The sequence below is a fragment of the Panulirus ornatus genome, chromosome 69 (assembly GCF_036320965.1).
Source record: "Panulirus ornatus isolate Po-2019 chromosome 69, ASM3632096v1, whole genome shotgun sequence".
Taxonomy (NCBI): domain Eukaryota; kingdom Metazoa; phylum Arthropoda; class Malacostraca; order Decapoda; family Palinuridae; genus Panulirus; species Panulirus ornatus.
The window spans coordinates 3530074-3549687 of record NC_092292.1 but is presented as its reverse complement, the minus strand read 5'-3'; the positions used below and the strand labels follow the sequence as shown (position 1 = coordinate 3549687).

Sequence of the window (19614 nt, the reverse complement as noted above, 5' to 3'; positions counted from 1 at the left end):
TGTATATCATCTTGATCAAATTATCATATTAAGTAAATTTTACAAAGTCACACCATCACAATAACTTTCAGCCATACGCCTTTATAATGAGTACTTTACATAACTTATCTTTCCACATCTTTACTATCTATACTTCCTCTCCTCCAAAATCAAAGTACACTACGCAAGTAATTTGCATCTACTACTCTTATCTTTTCTTATCTCTCCTGACTTATGTATATCGACGCTGGGACAAGTTCTTCGTTTGCACTTCATAAACACATTATGTTTAGATCTTTCTCGTTCACCAAAGTTTTCAGTGTTATCCTGGTTTTTCTTTCTTGTATGACTCTATTTCCAGCTTCGTGCATTTCAAAGACAATGATCTTACTTTCATTTACATTCATTTTCAACATTCAAACCACACAGAGATTGAACGCTATGGGATCTACCGCTTCACTTGAACAGCGAAGCTATGAAATTTTCCTTTTTTTATTTTCCCAATTAACATTACCAGCTTTAACAGTCCTGTCTAGAAGCAATTGAAAGTCTCAATGAATTTTTTCTGCTTTCATCTTCTCGTATTCTTTCATTGTTTTTTCAAGGGTGTTTGTGACTGGGGTACGTTTTTGCCTGTTTCATGTTAGTTAAAAAAGAAATAGAAAAAAAATCAATTCGATAAAAACGTTATCGAAACTGATTAGCTAATATCATCTCACCTCAATATCATTTCCAGCACTTCCCTATCCATACAAACATTAGATAAATATAATGACATCATACAACATTGACGCAGTTCCACATCAGTCACACATACAAGCACTTCCTCTCTTACTTACACCGCTTCCAGTACAAGAGATGTTAACAACATTCAGAAGTCATCCAAGAGCACCACAGATTCTCAGATTGTGTTTTCAGTCACCTTATCATATGTCCTTCGTAAATCCATGTATTGACTTCATCCGTGCACTTTCTGACCTATGTTAAACACACGTATTCTTCTAATTGTTATAATCACAATCACTTTCCTTTCCTCAATACAGAGGACGAATTACTACATTCGTCTAGTCATCAGGCGCCTGTCCACTACTTCATGGTTCCATACACACTCTCCAGATCCACATTAGTTTCATCTCCATTCTTCAGTACCATGTACACCACGTCAGTGCCAACGCTTTTTCATTCTTTCAGAGCGAGCTTTACTGCTTTACTTCCTTCGTCTTTCTTGATGTCTTCCTCTCCTCTTAGTCGATATATCTCTGCGTCTCTGGTTCACGTTCGTTCTAACATTTGACTTTCCTGTAAAAACTTCCTTCAGGCAAATTAGTCGTGCAAGGTTCCGTCCGGTGTGTTGCCGGAGGGAAGGAGACGCTGGGGGGAGAAAACCTTTGCTTTGTTATGCTCTTCTTCTGCTGCTTTTAAGCGGACTGCGCCTACAGCTGCAGTGTTAATGGTAGACCACCTCGCCTGGACAATGAGTCTCCGCGGTCTGTGTATCTATGTAACTCCATTTAACACTCTCTCTCTCTCTCTCTCTCTCTCTCTCTCTCTCTCTCTCTCTCTCTCTCTCTCTCTCTCTCTCTCTCTCTCTCTCTCTCTCTCTCTCTCTCTCTCTCTCTCTACTCTTGCTACTGTGCAGTATACAAATAGCTACATCTCTTTAACCAACAACGATTATTTCGTTAAAATATTGTTTCCATTTCTTTCAATTGTTACTCTTTGTTTCTTAAATGATCTCAGATTTGCCTGTCATATCTACTCTCTTTACACATACCTCTTTTCTTGTTTTTCTTTATACGATGCATATAGAAAGGCTTACTATTGTCTCTTAAATTTCACATTCATTTTTCTTCCTAAATCTTCCTTTGCTTTCTTTATTTTCTTCACATGTATGAAAGTCTAGATATACCTGGTTTAAATCTCTCCATGTATCTTGCTTACATATGGTCCGCACTTACCAGTGGATTATGATTGAATTTACTTATTTCTTTCGGAGATAACCTTACCATCATTAATAGTTTCTGACGTGGTAAGGTTACATATTGCTGGTAATGGTTTCCTTACATGATGAGGCTCCTCAACAGCTGAAGCACCTCGAAGATCTTTGATTTCTAGGTGAATGACAACATGTGCTTGGCAGAGAACAAACTTGAAACCAAACTTGAAACCTTCTCTTACGTGTGAATCTCTGCATCAATACTTCTCTAAAACGTAACTTTTTATGATATGATTATTAACATTTTTGTGTTGTTATGATTGATCCTTTAAGTTTTGATTTGATATTTTACTGAAATATTCCTATGTTATCATAATCTATTCCCAGGAATTCATGTTACCTGCATATCTTTGGTTACATCTTTTATGAAATCGATTTTCGCTCCTGGTGAACATAATAGAAAACGAGATATCAGTACGGTTAAGGTTGAGGCAGTATAGTGTTAAGCAAGTTACTAATATTTTAACCCTAAAAATTTACCAGACAAAGCAAACACCAAATGCTTCTCTTTATTTCCTCTGAAATGGCTATAGACGGACACCATTTTATTCTTAGATTAGGATTAAGATTTCGTAAAACCATGAACGAAATCAAAATGCTTTTACATTTTTGGCACAGCTAAAAATTCCCCTTAATTTGAAGTCTCAAAAAAGCTCAACAAGAGCAAATGGCCAATGTAACTACCAAATTACCGACGACAACAGAAACCTAGATCATCTAAGATGGTTGTGTTAGAGTGTGATCAGGAAACTGTTCATTCTCTTCTGTGGCCACAACACAAAAGATAATGTATTGGAGAACATCTTTAGCCCAGCAAATAGGCATCAGTTGCAAGCAAGAAATGGCTTAAGAGAAATGTGCATGAAGCAATCACAGACCAAATATTAACAAGAAGACTTTGGTGTATGTAAATGAATATCTTCAGAAATCCTGTCCTTGTGTTGACTTTAGAAATTCCCTGAAATTCAAAACTGGAAACTTGAGTCCACTGCAGATGTCATGAATGATTAGCTTCACCAATGATCATCTGAACAGAAACATATGTACGATGTCTGGAGACGTGAACTGCAGGAGACTCTGATTGTGGTGGTCATAACGTGTGCTGGAGGAGTGACCAACAGTGACCAGCGACTCTCAACATGAAGTGGAAACTTGAGCCACAATAACAAACCCATTACTCCACCTTGGCTGCCAAGCCTCTGAACTCTCATTAACTTAACCAGAGACTTATAACTGCAGGTCCGTACGACGTGGGCCACTCTGCTTGTGTTAATGCAGAGAGGTTCTCCTCTAATTAATGATCTTTAAAGGAAGGACAACAGCTTCCGTCAAGAGATTTAATAGTCGGAGTTTCTGGCTGGATGTCAAGTCAGGATAATCTTATGGTTTGTACCAGCTCAGATGTGATGCATTATACGATACCAGTGAGCACAATGGAAACTGATTAACTCACGATTACGATGTTTATACATATTAAAAGGAAAATGGCCATAACACGTCAAGGCAGGGAATCTCTTGGTATTTGATTTGTTAACATTCCAAAGAACCTTTTTAGCATTATAACCTGGTGATGAAAATTCACGACCTGAGTGATATCATGCACTGCCTTCCCCTTCTGACCAGGTTATATGTTGATGGACACACTGGCTCTAACAGCCCAGTGAGCTAAAGAAAATGGGTTTTTGTGAACATAGATAAATAATCGTAAAGAGAAAAACCGTGGCTAGTCATCTGTAAACTACATGTTAAAGGAAGATTAAATAGATGTAGTCCAAAGAATATTGAAACTTTATACGATTTAATCCAAGGAAATTGTATCGAAAGATGTCGCTATAATGTGCATAAAAGAATTCCTTTTTCTTTACCTCGAAGTTCCTGACATATCATCCAAATCATCAACATTTTCCTATGCTTATCTTTTTTCAGGATATGACGTCATCAACACTAGCAGCTGTGTCATGACGTTAAGTTACGAGCGAGATGATGAAATAGATACAAAATCATACATTTAACAGAGAGGTCTGGCTAGTGGTTAGGTTAGGTTAGCAGTGAGGCGACGAAGTACTGTGGAGTCTTATTAAAGATCACAACATATCCAGTATTACTGAGTTCCCAAGTTGTTTACTCGTTAACCCATCAAGTTGTTTACTCGTTAACCCATCATACACATAACGTAAATGAAGGAAAATACTTGTGCAATAATTTCACATAACTTAAAGGAGAGGAAGGAGTGTGTGTGGAGCCAGAAAAAGGCGATCAACATCCAACGATGTGAGCTTGTGAAATCACGTCATCATCATACTGGGTAGGTTATGATCACGTCATCATCATACTGGGCGCATTATGATCACGTCATCATCATACTGGGCGCGTTATGAATCACGTCATCACCATACTGGGCGCGTTATGAATCACGTCATCATCATACTGGGCGCGTTATGAATCACGTCATCATCATACTGGGCACGCTATGAATCACGTCATCACCATACTGGGCGCGTTATGAATCACATCATCACCATACTGGGTGCGTTATGAATCACGTCATCATCATACTGGGTGCGTTATGAATCACGTCATCATCATACTGGGTGCGTTATGAATCACGTCATCACCATACTGGGCGCGTTATGAATCACGTCATCATCATACTGGGTGCGTTATGAATCACGTCATTACCATACTGGGTGCGTTATGAATCACGTCATCATCATACTGGGTGCGTTATGAATCACGTCATTACCATACTGGGTGCGTTATGAATCACGTCATCATCATACTGGGTGCGTTATGAATCACGTCATCACCATACTGGGTGCGTTATGAATCACGTCATCACCATACTGGGTGCGTTATGAATCACGTCATCATCATACTGGGCAGGTTATGAATCACGTTCACCATCATACTAGGCATGTTATGATTCATGTCATCATAATACCAGGCAGGTTATGAATCACGTCATCATCATACTGGGCACGTTATGAATCACGTTCATCATCGTACTAGGCATGTTATGATTCATGTCATCATAATACCAGGCAGGTTATGAATCACGTCATCATCATACTGGGCAGGTTATGAATCACGTTCATCATCATACTAGGCATGTTATGATTCATGTCATCATAATACCAGGCAGGTTATGAATCACGTCATCATCATACTGGGCACGTTATGAATCACGTTCATCATCATACTAGGTATGTTATGATTCATGTCATCATAATATCAGGCAGGTTATGAATCACGTCATCATCATACCAGACAGGTTATGAATCACGTCATCATCATTCCATGTAGGTTATGGATCATGTCATCATCATACCAGGTAGGCTATGAATCACGTTATCACCATATTGAGTGTGTTATTAATCACGTCATCACCATACTGGGTGCGTTATGAATCACGTCATCATCATATTGGGTGCGTTATGAATCACGTCATCACCATATTGGGTGCGTTATGAATCACGTCATCATCAAACCGAGCAGGTTATGATTCAGCTCATTGTAATACGAGGCAGGTTATGAATAATATCATAATATAATACTAGGCAGGTTATGAATCACGTCATCCCCATACTGTGCACGTTGTGACTCACATCATCATACTGGGCAGGTTATGAATCACGTTCACCATCATACTAGGCATGTTATGATTCATGTCATCATAATACCAGGCAGGTTATGAATCACGTCATCATCATACTGGGCAGGTTATGAATCACGTTCATCATCATACTAGGCATGTTATGATTCATGTCATCATAATACCAGGCAGGTTATGAATCACGTCATCATCATACTGGGCACGTTATGAATCACGTTCATCATCATACTAGGTATGTTATGATTCATGTCATCATAATATCAGGCAGGTTATGAATCACGTCATCATCATACCAGACAGGTTATGAATCACGTCATCATCATACCAGGTACGTTATGGATCAGTCATCATCATACAGGTAGGTATGAATCACGTTTCACCATATGAGGTCCGTTATTAATCACGTCATCATCATACTGAGCATGTTATGAATCACATCATCTTCATGCATCGCATTTGATAAATCAAGTCATGATTATACTGAGCACGATATCAATCACATCATCATGTTACAGGGCACGTTATGAATCACGTCATCATCATACAGGGCACGTTATGAATCACGTCATCATCATACAGGGCACGTTATGAATCATGTCATCATCATGCAGGGCACGTTATGAATCATGTCATCATCATACTGTGCAGGTTCTGAATCATGTCATCATCATACTGGGCAGGTTCTGAATCATGTCATCATCATACTGGGCAGGTTCTGAATCATGTCATCATCATACTGTTCACATTGTGAATCACGTTATGACCATACTGGGCAGGTTATGAATCACATCATCATCATACAGGAAAGGTTATGAATCACATCATCATCACGCCGAGCAGGTTATGATTCATATCATCATCATACCGTGGAGGTTATGAATCATGTCATCATCATACTAGGTACGTTATGAATCAAGTCATCACCATACTGGGCAAGTCATGAATCACGTCATCATCATACTGGGCATTGGGCATGTTATGAATCATTTCATCACCATACTATGCACGTTGCTAATCACATCATCATCATACTGGGCATGTTATGAATGATGTCATCATCATACCAAGCAGGTTATGATTCACGTCATCATAACACCCCGTAGGTTATGAATCACATAATCACCATACTGGGCACGTTATAACCACGTCATCATCATGCCTGGCAGGTTATGATTCACGTCAACATAATACTAGGCAGGTTATGAAGCAAATTATCATACTGGACAGATAATGAAACAAGTCATCATTATTCCGGGTAAGCTATGTATCACGTCATCATCATACCGGTTAGGTTGTGAATCACGTTATCCATCATATTGGGCAGGTTATAAATCACGTTATCATCATACCGGGCAGGTTATGAATCACATCATCAGCATACCGGGCAGGTTATGAATCACATCATCACCATACCGGGCAGGTTATGAATCACATCATCACCATACCGGGCAGGTTATGAATCACATCATCAGCATACCGGGCAGGTTATGAATCACATCATCACCATACCGGGCAGGTTATGAATCACATCATCATCATACCGGGCAGGTTATGAATCACATCATCAGCATACCGGGCAGGTTATGAATCACATCATCATCATACCGGGCAGGTTATGAATCACATCATCAGCATACCGGGCAGGTTATGAATCACATCATCACCATACCGGGCAGGTTATGAATCACATCATCATCATACCGGGCAGGTTATGAATGACATTATCATCATACAGGGCAGGTTATGAATCACGTCATCAACATACCGGGCAGGTTATGAATGACATTATCATCATACAGGGCAGGTTATGAATGACATTATCATCATACAGGGCAGGTTATGAATCACATCATCACCATACAGGGCAGGTTATGAATGACATTATCATCATACAGGGCAGGTTATGAATCACGTCATCAACATACCGGGCAGGTTATGAATGACATTATCATCATACAGGGCAGGTTATGAATGACATTATCATCATACAGGGCAGGTTATGAATCACATCATCACCATACAGGGCAGGTTATGAATCACATCATCACCATACCGGGCAGGTTATGAATCACATCATCACCATACCGGGCAGGTTATGAATCACATCATCACCATACAGGGCAGGTTATGAATCACATCATCAACATACCGGGCAGGTTATGAATCACATCATCACCATACAGGGCAGGTTATGAATCACATCATCAACATACCGGGCAGGTTATGAATCACATCATCACCATACCGGGCAGATTATGAATCACATCATTATCATACCGGGCAGGTTATGAATCACGTCATAATCATACATGCAGGATATGAATCACGTCATCATCATACCGAGCAGGTTATGAATCACATCATTATCATACCAGAAAGGTTATTAATCACGCCATCATTATACTGGGCAGGTTGTCTATCACGTCATCACCATACTGGGTAGTTATGAATCATGTCATTATCATCATACCGGGCAGGTTATGAATTACGTCGTAATCATACGTGCAGAGTGTGAATCACGTCATTACCATACCGGGCAGGTTATAAATCACGTCATCATCATACCGGGCAAGTTTTGAATCACGTCATCATACTGGGCAGGTTATGCATCAGGTCACCACCATACTGTGCAGGTTATGAATCACGTTATCATACCGGGCAGGTTATGAATCACGTCATTATCATACCGAGAGGTTATAAATCACGTCATCATCATACTGGGCAGGTTATGCATAACGTCATCACCATACCGTGTAGATTAGGAATCACGTCATTATCATACCGGGCAGGTTATGAATCACGTCATCATACCGGGCAGGTTATGAATCTCGTCATAGTCATGTGTGCAGGCTATGAATCACGTCATCATACCGGGCAGGCTATGAATCACGTCATCATACCGGGCAGGTTATGAATCACATCATCACCATACCGGGCAGGTTATGAACTATGTCATTATCATGCTGGAAAGGGTATGAATCATGTCATCATCATACCGGGCAGGTTATGAATCACATCATTATCATACCGGGCAGGTTATGAATCACATCATCACCATACCGGGCAGGTTATGAATCACATCATTATCATACCGGGCAGGTTATGAATCACATCATCATCATACCGGGCAGGTTATGAATCACGTTATCAACATACCGGGCAGGTTATGAATCACATCATTATCATACCGGGCAGGTTATGAATCACGTCATAATCATACATGCAGGATATGAATCACGTCATCATCATACCGAGCAGGTTATGAATCACATCATTATCATACCAGAAAGGTTATTAATCACGCCATCATTATACTGGGCAGGTTGTCTATCACGTCATCACCATACTGGGTAGTTATGAATCATGTCATTATCATCATACCGGGCAGGTTATGAATTACGTCGTAATCATACGTGCAGAGTGTGAATCACGTCATTACCATACCGGGCAGGTTATAAATCACGTCATCATCATACCGGGCAAGTTTTGAATCACGTCATCATACTGGGCAGGTTATGCATCAGGTCACCACCATACTGTGCAGGTTATGAATCACGTTATCATACCGGGCAGGTTATGAATCACGTCATTATCATACCGAGAGGTTATAAATCACGTCATCATCATACTGGGCAGGTTATACATAACGTCATCACCATACCGTGTAGATTAGGAATCACGTCATTATCATACCGGGCAGGTTATGAATCACGTCATCATACCGGGCAGGCTATGAATCACGTCATCATACCGGGCAGGTTATGAACTATGTCATTATCATGCTGGAAAGGGTATGAATCATGTCATCATCATACCGGGCAGGTTATGAATCACGTCATCATACCGGGCAGGTTATGAATCACGTCATCATACCGGGCAGGTTATGAATCACGTCATCATACCGGGCAGGTTATGAATCACGTCATCATACCGGGCAGGTTATGAAGTATCTTTTGTGGAATATAATAGCCCGAAGTTCAGTAGCAGCAATGGTATGAAGTTGGAAGTTCAGTAGCAGTTCTGGTATGAAGTTACCTTACCAGAGGCCTGAGGACACGTCCATGGTACGTGGTACTCTCGTTACCACAGGTTATGACGTAATACATGACATCATCAACATAACAGCGAGGAAACGAATCGTACTTATGACGTCATCATCCTACCAGTTGACTCGTGAAGTAGTTGTGGTATGACGTCATCAACTTACCAGTGAGGTGATGAAGTAGTTGTGGTATGAGGTCATCAACTTACCAGTGAGGTGATGAAGTAGTTGTGGTATGAGGTCATCAACTTACCAGTGAGGTGATGAAGTAGTTGTGGTATGACGTCATCAACTTACCAGTGAGGTGATGAAGTAGTTGTGGTATGACGTCATCAACTTACCAGTGAGGTGATGAAGTAGTTGTGGTATGACGTCATCAACTTACCAGCGAGGTGATGAAGTAGTTGTGGTATGACGTCATCAACTTACCAGTGAGGTGATGAAGTAGTTGTGGTATGAGGTCATCAACTTACCAGTGAGGTGATGAAGTAGTTGTGGTATGAGGTCATCAACTTACCAGTGAGGTGATGAAGTAGTTGTGGTATGACGTCATCAACTTACCAGTGAGGTGATGAAGTAGTTGTGGTATGAGGTCATCAACTTACTAGTGAGGTGATGAAGTAGTTGTGGTATGAGGTCATCAACTTACCAGTGAGGTGATGAAGTAGTTGTGGTATGAGGTCATCAACTTACTAGTGAGGTGATGAAGTAGTTGTGGTATGAGGTCATCAACTTACCAGTGAGGTGATGAAGTAGTTGTGGTATGAGGTCATCAACTTACTAGTGAGGTGATGAAGTAGTTGTGGTATGAGGTCATCAACTTACCAGTGAGGTGATGAAGTAGTTGTGGTATGAGGTCATCAACTTACCAGTGAGGTGATGAAGTAGTTGTGGTATGAGGTCATCATACCGATCTGTTGGGCCTGTTTCAGGACGGTGAAGATGTTCTCCCGCTCCACGTCCAGCACTACGTGCGTCACGCCAGCCTTCTTGGCGTCCTTCAGCATCGGTCTGTCAGTGAGAGGCAGAGATGTGAGCAGCAGCGGGTGTGGCCACCTCTCCTGCCTCATGTACACACATATTCAGGTCAGGATCTGCACGACAACGGTGTTAATGTGTGCGATTTATTCATGGTCTTACCTATCTTACGTAGGGAAACGTGTACTCAAGTTAAGTGGACGTGACAGAGTTAATGTAGTCTATTTCTATTGGTAGGCAAATATACACCAATATGTAGCACACAGCCAGTCATGTAGAACCCAAGACCCATACACCAGTAGAACTGGTTGTCATCAAACAGGTGCCTGTGCCAGGCTCAAACCTGGCAAATCTCTATCAACACACGTTACCACAGTGGTAAATAAAGAAAAGATTCTATTCTTCGTATTTTCTACTTACAAACCATCGCCTCAAACCACACTAAACAAGACGTTAGTTCCTCTAAACTTCGTTAATGTCATGAAGTAATGTGACGAGCTCTCCCACTTGAATAATCAAACGTCACACAACAGAACTGGGGAGCTGGCTTGTCCACGGCGTAACTTACTGCAAATTCAGAACCAGAGAGTAACCCTGCGCCAGAATACGTGCTGTTCTCTTATACACACAGAGGACATGAACTCATAAAATGCACTAAAGGAGCTACAGAACTGTAAAAAAAACTTACATGTAAACACATGATCAGTATAATATTTGCTACAGGTTTAAGACGGTCTCCCACGTGAGTACAGAAGAGAAAAAACTTAGAAATGATTGAACATAAACATTATGGACGGGATCAGTACGGATCGTATCTTCATTACTAGGTTAATACGACATAGAGACAAAAATCATATAAAGAGAGACAGTTACAAGAGAGAGAGAGAGAGAGAGAGAGAGAGAGAGAGAGAGAGAGAGAGAGAGAGAGAGAGAGAGAGAGAGAGAGAGAATAATGATAAGGACAGACTGGTAAACGGAAGGAAACAAAGAAAATGAAGAAGAAATAGATGGTGACATGATCCAGTGTCATATGATCCGTGTATTATACACATCTAGGAAAGAGAATTGAGCTGGCGTTTATGTAAATGACTGAAATCTCAGACAAAAAAAGCAGATTACATATCATTCTTGATAATGATGTGGTACAGACTGAAAGTATCCTTGGGCACCATCAGCAAAATCATAATTATTGCTACACTTGCCGTACATCGCATTTTGAAATAGAACGAAGTGTTTTGATATATTCTTCAGTATGTCTTTATTTTTGGTATACTTGCTTTCTATATTTGGTATTGACACCATAGATAAAAAAATTTATCAGGTACAATTGATGGGGTGAGGGAAGTTCCTTGAACGTAAGTCCAGGCATTTCTCTATTTCTACTGTGTTCTGTTTTAAAACTTTCTTGTTACGTTGGTACATACCATCCGTGTGAAAAATAGAATATGGAATATATTATCAAAATGAATCGGAACATACAACAATGAAAGAATATATGAAAAAATCTGGTAGTGTTCCAAAACTTAAATTTCATAATAAAACCAGCAGATAAAACTTGAGCGTAATAATTGTATTTCGTCAAATTTCATGTGAAGCTTCGTCATCATTCCATGTTCTATTCTCTATAAGTGCTCGCTGACGATCACAGCGGCCGTTTTTCATGCTTCAAATTCCAACAATTGATAAAAAATTATGAGGTATTGATTTATTGATTCCCTCATGAGGAGAATAAGGATATCCTGATAGTAATAATATATTCCTCTAGCAGATCAAATGTTTCCCTCAGCAAAATGAATAGAATTTCTAAACACATTTGTCAGTTCGTTTACTTTCGTATCGTTTTTATTCATAACAGAAAAAAAAAAAAATTGCATGGCATTTTTCAATCTACTTTTGAGAAAAGGCTTAAATGAGTATCACCAAAGTAGCGCACTACATTTTTTGCGCTATCTCAACGAACAAAAATAATCTTTCATACATTTCAAAAATACAAATCAAAGAAATATTGCGTATGGAGGGGAATCTATGATGAAAGAGAAGTACAAAAAAATAATCAGAATTACCAAAGATATCGTAACAACTGAAGGAATATTGCTCACTTCAATATCCATCCAACTGAGCAATTCGGTCAAAATTTCATTAGGGAGTTGCTGTGGCTGATACAGGGACCAGGATAACAGACGATAGCTCTCAGCAGAAGGTACTTCTTCTTCAGTCTACCGCAGTTTATTAAGTTTTTTACCAAGGTATATGGCAAAGTACTGTGCTCTTAATCCTACTAACAATATGTAGTATTTCAAGAACTGGAATTAAGTGCTAAATGATTACACCACTTCAAGTTGAGATCCAGTTTTTGGAACACAAGTCATTAAATGGATTTAGTGCAATGTACTTTGGAACATACCTTGGCATATATATATATATATATATATATATATATATATATATATATATATATATATATATATATATATATATATTCTTTTTTTTTTTTGCTTTGTCGCTGTCTCCCGCGTTTGCGAGGTAGCGCAAGGAAACAGACGAAAGAAATGGCCCAACCCACCCCCAATACACATGTATATACATACACGTCCACACACGCAAATATTCATACCTACACAGCTTTCCATGCTTTACTCCAGACGCTTCACATGCCCTGATTCAATCCACTGACAGCACGTCAACCCCGGTATACCACATCGATCCAATTCACTCTATTCCTTGCCCTCCTTTCACCCTCCTGCATGTTCAGCCCCGATCACACAAAATCTTTTTCACTCCATCTTTCCACCTCCAATTTGGTCTCCCACTTCTCGTTCCCTCCACCTCCGACACATATATCCTCTTGGTCAATCTTTCCTCACTCATTCTCTCCATGTGCCCAAACCATTTCAAAACACCCTCTTCTGCTCTCTCAACCACGCTCTTTTTATTTCCACACATCTCTCTTACCCTTACGTTACTTACTCGATCAAACCACCTCACACCACACATTGTCCTCAAACATCTCATTTCCAGCACATCCACCCTCCTGCGCACAACTCTATCCATAGCCCACGCCTCGCAACCATACAACATTGTTGGAACCACTATTCCTTCAAACATACCCATTTTTGCTTTCCGAGATAATGTTCTCGACTTCCACACATTCTTCAAGGCTCCCAGGATTTTCGCCCCCTCCCCCACCCTATGATCCACTTCCGCTTCCATGGTTCCATCTGCTGCCAGATCCACTCCCAGATATCTAAAACACTTTACTTCCTCCAGTTTTTCTCCATTCAAACTTACCTCCCAATTGACTTGACCCTCAACCCTACTGTACCTAATAACCTTGCTCTTATTCACATTTACTGTTAACTTTCTTCTTCCACACACTTTACCACACTCAGTCACCAGCTTCTGCAGTTTCTCACATGAATCAGCCACCAGCGGTGTATCATCAGCGAACAACAACTGACTCACTTCCCGAGCTCTCTCATCCACAACAGACTGCATACTTGCCCCTCTTTCCAAAACTCTTTCATTCACCTCCCTAACAACCCTATCCATAAACAAATTAAACAGCCATGGAGACATCACACATCCCTGCCGCAAACCTACATTCACTGAGAGCCAATCACTTTCCTCTCTTCCTACCCGTACACATGCCTTACATCCTCGATAAAAACTTTTCACTGCTTCTAACAACTTGCCTCCCACACCATATTTTCTTAATACCTTCCACAGAGCATCTCTATCAACTCTATCATATGCCTTCTCCAGATCCATAAATGCTACATACAAATCCATTTGCTTTTCTAAGTATTTCTCACATACATTCTTCAAAGCAAACACCTGATCCACACATCCTCTACCACTTCTGAAACCACACTGCTCTTCCCCAATCTGATGCTCTGTACATGCCTTCACCCTCTCAATCAATACCCTCCCATATAATTTACCAGGAATACTCAACAAACTTATACCTCTTTAATTTGAGCGCTCACTCTTATCCCCTTTGCCTTTATACAATGGCACTATGCAAGCATTCCGCCAATCCTCAGGCACCTCACCATGAGTCATACATACATTAAATAACCTTACCAACCAGTCAACAGTACAGTCAACCCCTTTTTTAATAAATTCCACTGCAATACCATCCAAACCTGCTGCCTTGCCGGCTTTCATCTTCCGCGAAGCTTTTACTACCTCTTCTCTATTTACCAAACCATTTTCCCTAACCCTCTCACTTTGCACACCACCTCGACCAAAACACCCTATATCTGCCACTCCATCATCAAACACATTCAAAAAACCTTCAAAATACTCACTCCATCTCCTTCTCACATCACCACTACTTGTTATCACCTCCCCATTAGCCCCCTTCACTGAAGTTCCCGTTTGCTCCTTTGTCTTACGAACTTTATTTACCTCCTTCCAAAACATCTTTTTATTCTCCCAAAAATTTAATGATACTTTCTCACCCCAACTCTCATTTGCCCTCTTTTTCACCTCTTGCACCTTTATCTTGACCTCCTGCCTCTTTCTTTTATACATCTTACTTCTTCATCCCACCACTCACTACCCTTTCTAATCAACCCACCTCCCACGCTTCTCATGCCACAAGCATCTTTTGCGCAAGCCATCACTGCTTCCCTAAATACATCCCATTCCTCCCCCACTCCCCTTACCTCCTTTGTTCTCACTTTTTTCCATTCTGTACTCATTCTCTCCCGGTACTTCCTCATACAAGTCTCCTTCCCAAGCTCACTTACTCTCACCACTCTCTTCACCCCAACATTCTCTCTTCTTTTCTGAAAACCCCTACAAATCTTCACCTTCGCCTCCACAAGATAATGATCAGACATCCCTCCAGTTGCACCTCTCAGCATATTAACATCCAAAAGTCTCTCTTTCGCGCACCTATCAATTAACACGTAATCCAATAACTATCTCTGGCCATCTCTCCTACTTACATACGTATACTTATGTATATCTCGCTTTTTAAACCAGGTATTCCCAATCACCAGTCCTTTTTCAGCACATAAATCAACAAGCTCTTCACCATTTCCATTTACAACACTGAACACCCCATGTATACCAATTATTCCCTCAACTGCCACATTACTCACCTTTGGCTTCAAATCACCCATCACTATAACCCGGTTTCGTGCATCAAAACTACTAACACACTCATTCAGCTGCTCTCAAAACACTTGCCTCTAATGATCTTTCTTATGCCCAGGTGCATATGCACCAATAATCACCCATCTCTCTGCATCAACTTTCAGTTTCACTCATATCAATTTAGAATTTACTTTCTTACACTCTATCACATACTCCCACAACTCCTGTTTCCTATATGTATATATATATATATATATATATATATATATATATATATATATATATATATATATATATATATGTATATATATATATATATATATATATATATATATATATATATATATATATATATATATATATTTATATATAGTTTGAATCATTCCAGGTAAAGCATTTACTACCAAGTGTGAACGTAAAATAATCACACTCGTCAACTCCCTCAATCTTATTGTACTTCAACATTTGACCCACTAACACTGCATAGAGGTGTTAGTGTCTCTTCCTTCTCTGTAGTTATCACTACGGTTCTTGTGTCCAGGAACTGGTTACTTGCATCCTCCGCCATTAGCTGGACCATTAGCTCACGGTCATAGTGTATCACACGAGTTGTGTGAATTTTGTGTGACATTGCTAAGTCTGGCATCAGTTTACAGTCTCATGTGTATGACCAACAGATGACACATATACATTTTCAAATGGTAGAATTTCCAATATTTTAGAAAGGCTTGGATTCTGCTATTCCTAATCTTCGCACTTTTTGTCTCTAGCTGTTTTCTTTAGTCTCATAAACAGCCTAACCTCACTCAGAATGTTTCTCTAGAACTATAGCTTCTACATACCAAAAAGAAAAAAAAAATATGGATATGATAATTCTTTTGATTCACTTTTGAATTTTATATCTCTCTGCTTTTACGACACTCTGCTCTTGTCTCTTTTCCATTCATGTATTTTACTCAATTTTGGATTCCATTTCTGCTTTCACTGTCACAGCACTATAAAAATTCACTTTCTCAACGCTGTCTTTTGACTTTCTGAGTGCTTAATGTAGCTTATATTACATACTTCTCTGTATATTTCTTTTTTACAATTTAGAGGCCTTCTCTTCAGATCCCTCCCAGAATATGCTACAAAGCTTTATCTTCAAGTAACCCAACACGTAGGCCAACTGTGTGTGTGTGTGTGGGTGCGTGTGTGTGTGTGTGTCTATATCACCAGTCATACTGTCCATCTCCCGTCCATTTACTAAGCCGTCTTAACCTCCAGCAACATCACTCTAAGGGTCGAGGAAGCTCACGGCCTCAATATGTAAAGTTGTATTTTTCTTTCATTTTTACAGTTCCAAATATCCAATATTCTGCTGCTACATCAAGTCTGGTCATACAGTTCCAAATATCCAATATTCTGCTGCTACATCAAGTCTGGTCATACAGTTCCAAATATCCAATATTCTGCTGCTACATCAAGTCTGGTCATACAGTTCCAAATATCCAATATTCTGCTGCTACATCAAGTCTGGTCATGGGACACTTTACATAGAAATATTCACCATGATCATAACTGTCGTGATTATCACTAAGAATACAATGTTCTGTGTCGTCCACTTACCATAGAAGAACCTTTGCCTGAGTGGTGGAAAATGTTGCTCTCGTCTTGTGTTTGGTGAGTGTGTTGACTGTGTGTTCTTAGATCTGATAATTACCAGAGTCATTCTCTTTTTCTTAGTTTCTTTGATTGATGAAACACTTCCTCGCCCTTTTGTGTATTTGACAAATGTGAGTTGTGATGAATGATGAAAATGTTTCTAATTCCATCATTACATATTTGTGGGATAATATAACAGTGAATTTTTGTGAGGTGTTGTGGACAGGAGCGATGTTTGTAATGCTTCGAGTTGCTGTCTTGAAGATTATTTACATAAACTCCATCGACTCCTGCTTGACAACAGTAACTATATTTCCTAGAGACAATTGATAATTGTGCTGACATCAGCAGTTTGATACACTGACTAGTAGTTGTCAAATGGTAAATCCATCCAAGTCTATCTGTAAGAAACATTTCATTGTATTCATGTGTATCACTTGCAACGATAACTCAAATAGAATAAAACCATAGGACCAGCTAACTCAAACCAATAAACCATCAGGACGCTCAAGTTACTTGTGGTTACCACAAGATCAGAAGAATTACGTAAGCACATGTTCGTGAGGCGCAGGTCTGGCAGTAGTGAAGATTAGACCATGAACCTCATGGTTACCACTCGTAAACTAATGACTATTAGATTCATGTTTACTAACAGTGACCAATGCACCAGAAGACTCATGGTTACCAGGAGTAACCCTAATGGCCAGTAGACTCATGTTTGATAATAGTGACTAATAGAAGACTCATGGTTACCAGTATTAACCTAATGACCAATAGATTAATGATTACTATTTTGGTATTCCGAGTGATGATCTTACTGCTAGATTCCATTACTTAGAAAGGTTCTGAAGATATAATAATAGACAACAAAAGGAATGACTCACATTCTCACAGTACGTAGTGTCCTTGAAAAAAAAAAGACAGAAAACGACAAATAGCCAGTTTTCAAGGAAGTGCTAAAGTTGCAGTGCAATAAGAGAAAAGTTGCTCTTACTCAGGAGAGATATGAGAAGGCAAAATGTTGCAAAGCCTTGAGACTGAGGGGAAAAAAAGACATCACAACGGCCCACGATGCCAACAGCCACGCAGTAACTGTGCAACTGGCTAGAGCAATTCCTGCATGGGTCTGGCAGCTCACTGGTTCGCTCTATATTTCCATCTCTCCCTAAATCCGGCTATGTCTCTCCAAACTGCTATGCCCCAGTTACTATTTCGAAGGAAAGTCCCTATTCTCCCCCTCTTCTCCCTTTTTCCTCCTTAGACGGCAAGCCCCTATCCCCCCTCCCTCTCCTCTTTCAAAAGAAAATTAAAACTCAACTATTCTTTTTCTTCTTCATTTTGTTTGTTCTTGGCCCGTGTGTGCCACCCGAGGCCAGGCCCCCAACAAGGAGCTCGTCAGCGTCTGCAGCCCCTGCCATAAACTAAACCATTCCATGAGCACCACTCCAGGCCACGGACGTAAGTCTAGAGGAAGACTCCAGCCACGGACGCAAGCCCAGAGGAAGATTCCAGCCACGGACGTAAGCCCTTAGAGAGGCCAGACGTGGAATAAGGAAAAAGGAAAGAAAATGCAAAGATAGACGTATGTTTTGTCAAAGGAGAAGGCGTTTCGTCCAGCCTACAGCCAGAAGTAAGACCAGCTATCTTGAGATGGAAGGTTCGAGAGTGTTCAGAGTGTCATCTCATCATTCCTACGTTAGACAATGGTAAAGCAAATGCTACATGAAGAGTTATAATGAGTGCACACACACACACACACACACACACACACACACACACACACACACACACACACACACACACACACACACACACACACACACACACACATTTTACCCAGAGGAGCACACGATAAGAAGAAAGAAAAAGGAGGGAAAGGAGAGGGAAGATTAACCATCTTGATAAAAGAGAACCTGAAGTTTCAAGAGACGCTGGAAGATGGCCCATTAAGCAGTCATAGTAACTGTCGGAAAGGAGAGGAAAGTGAAGTGGTAACAGTGAAGGAACAATCAGGATGGTACAAGAAACAGTGAAACTCTCACTTCCTCGATGTGGTAAACAACAGGTAATGGGAAATTTCAGTTGTAAAGAGACAGACTGGGGAAACCTGGATTCTCATGGTGATAGAGAGTCATGGAGACACAAGTCTCTATCTAGAGATAGTTGATATGCTAGAGATAGTTGATATACATCGAAGAGACGAAGCTAGGACGCCATTTGGCGTCCTAGCTTCGTCTCTTCGATGTATATCAACTG

At 40.2% G+C, this 19614-nt stretch overlaps 1 protein-coding gene across 1 annotated transcript in view; it reads right to left on the bottom strand.

Annotated features, from left to right (window-relative positions):
* LOC139747606 (glutamate receptor ionotropic, kainate 2-like) overlaps positions 1–19614 on the bottom strand; it is a 775400-nt gene that overhangs the window by 176349 nt on the left and 579437 nt on the right. Inside the window, exon 7 of the mRNA XM_071660081.1 lies at positions 10500–10641. Within this exon, the coding sequence (XP_071516182.1) occupies positions 10500–10641 (142 nt within the window). The remainder of the gene's footprint in view (positions 1–10499; positions 10642–19614) is intronic.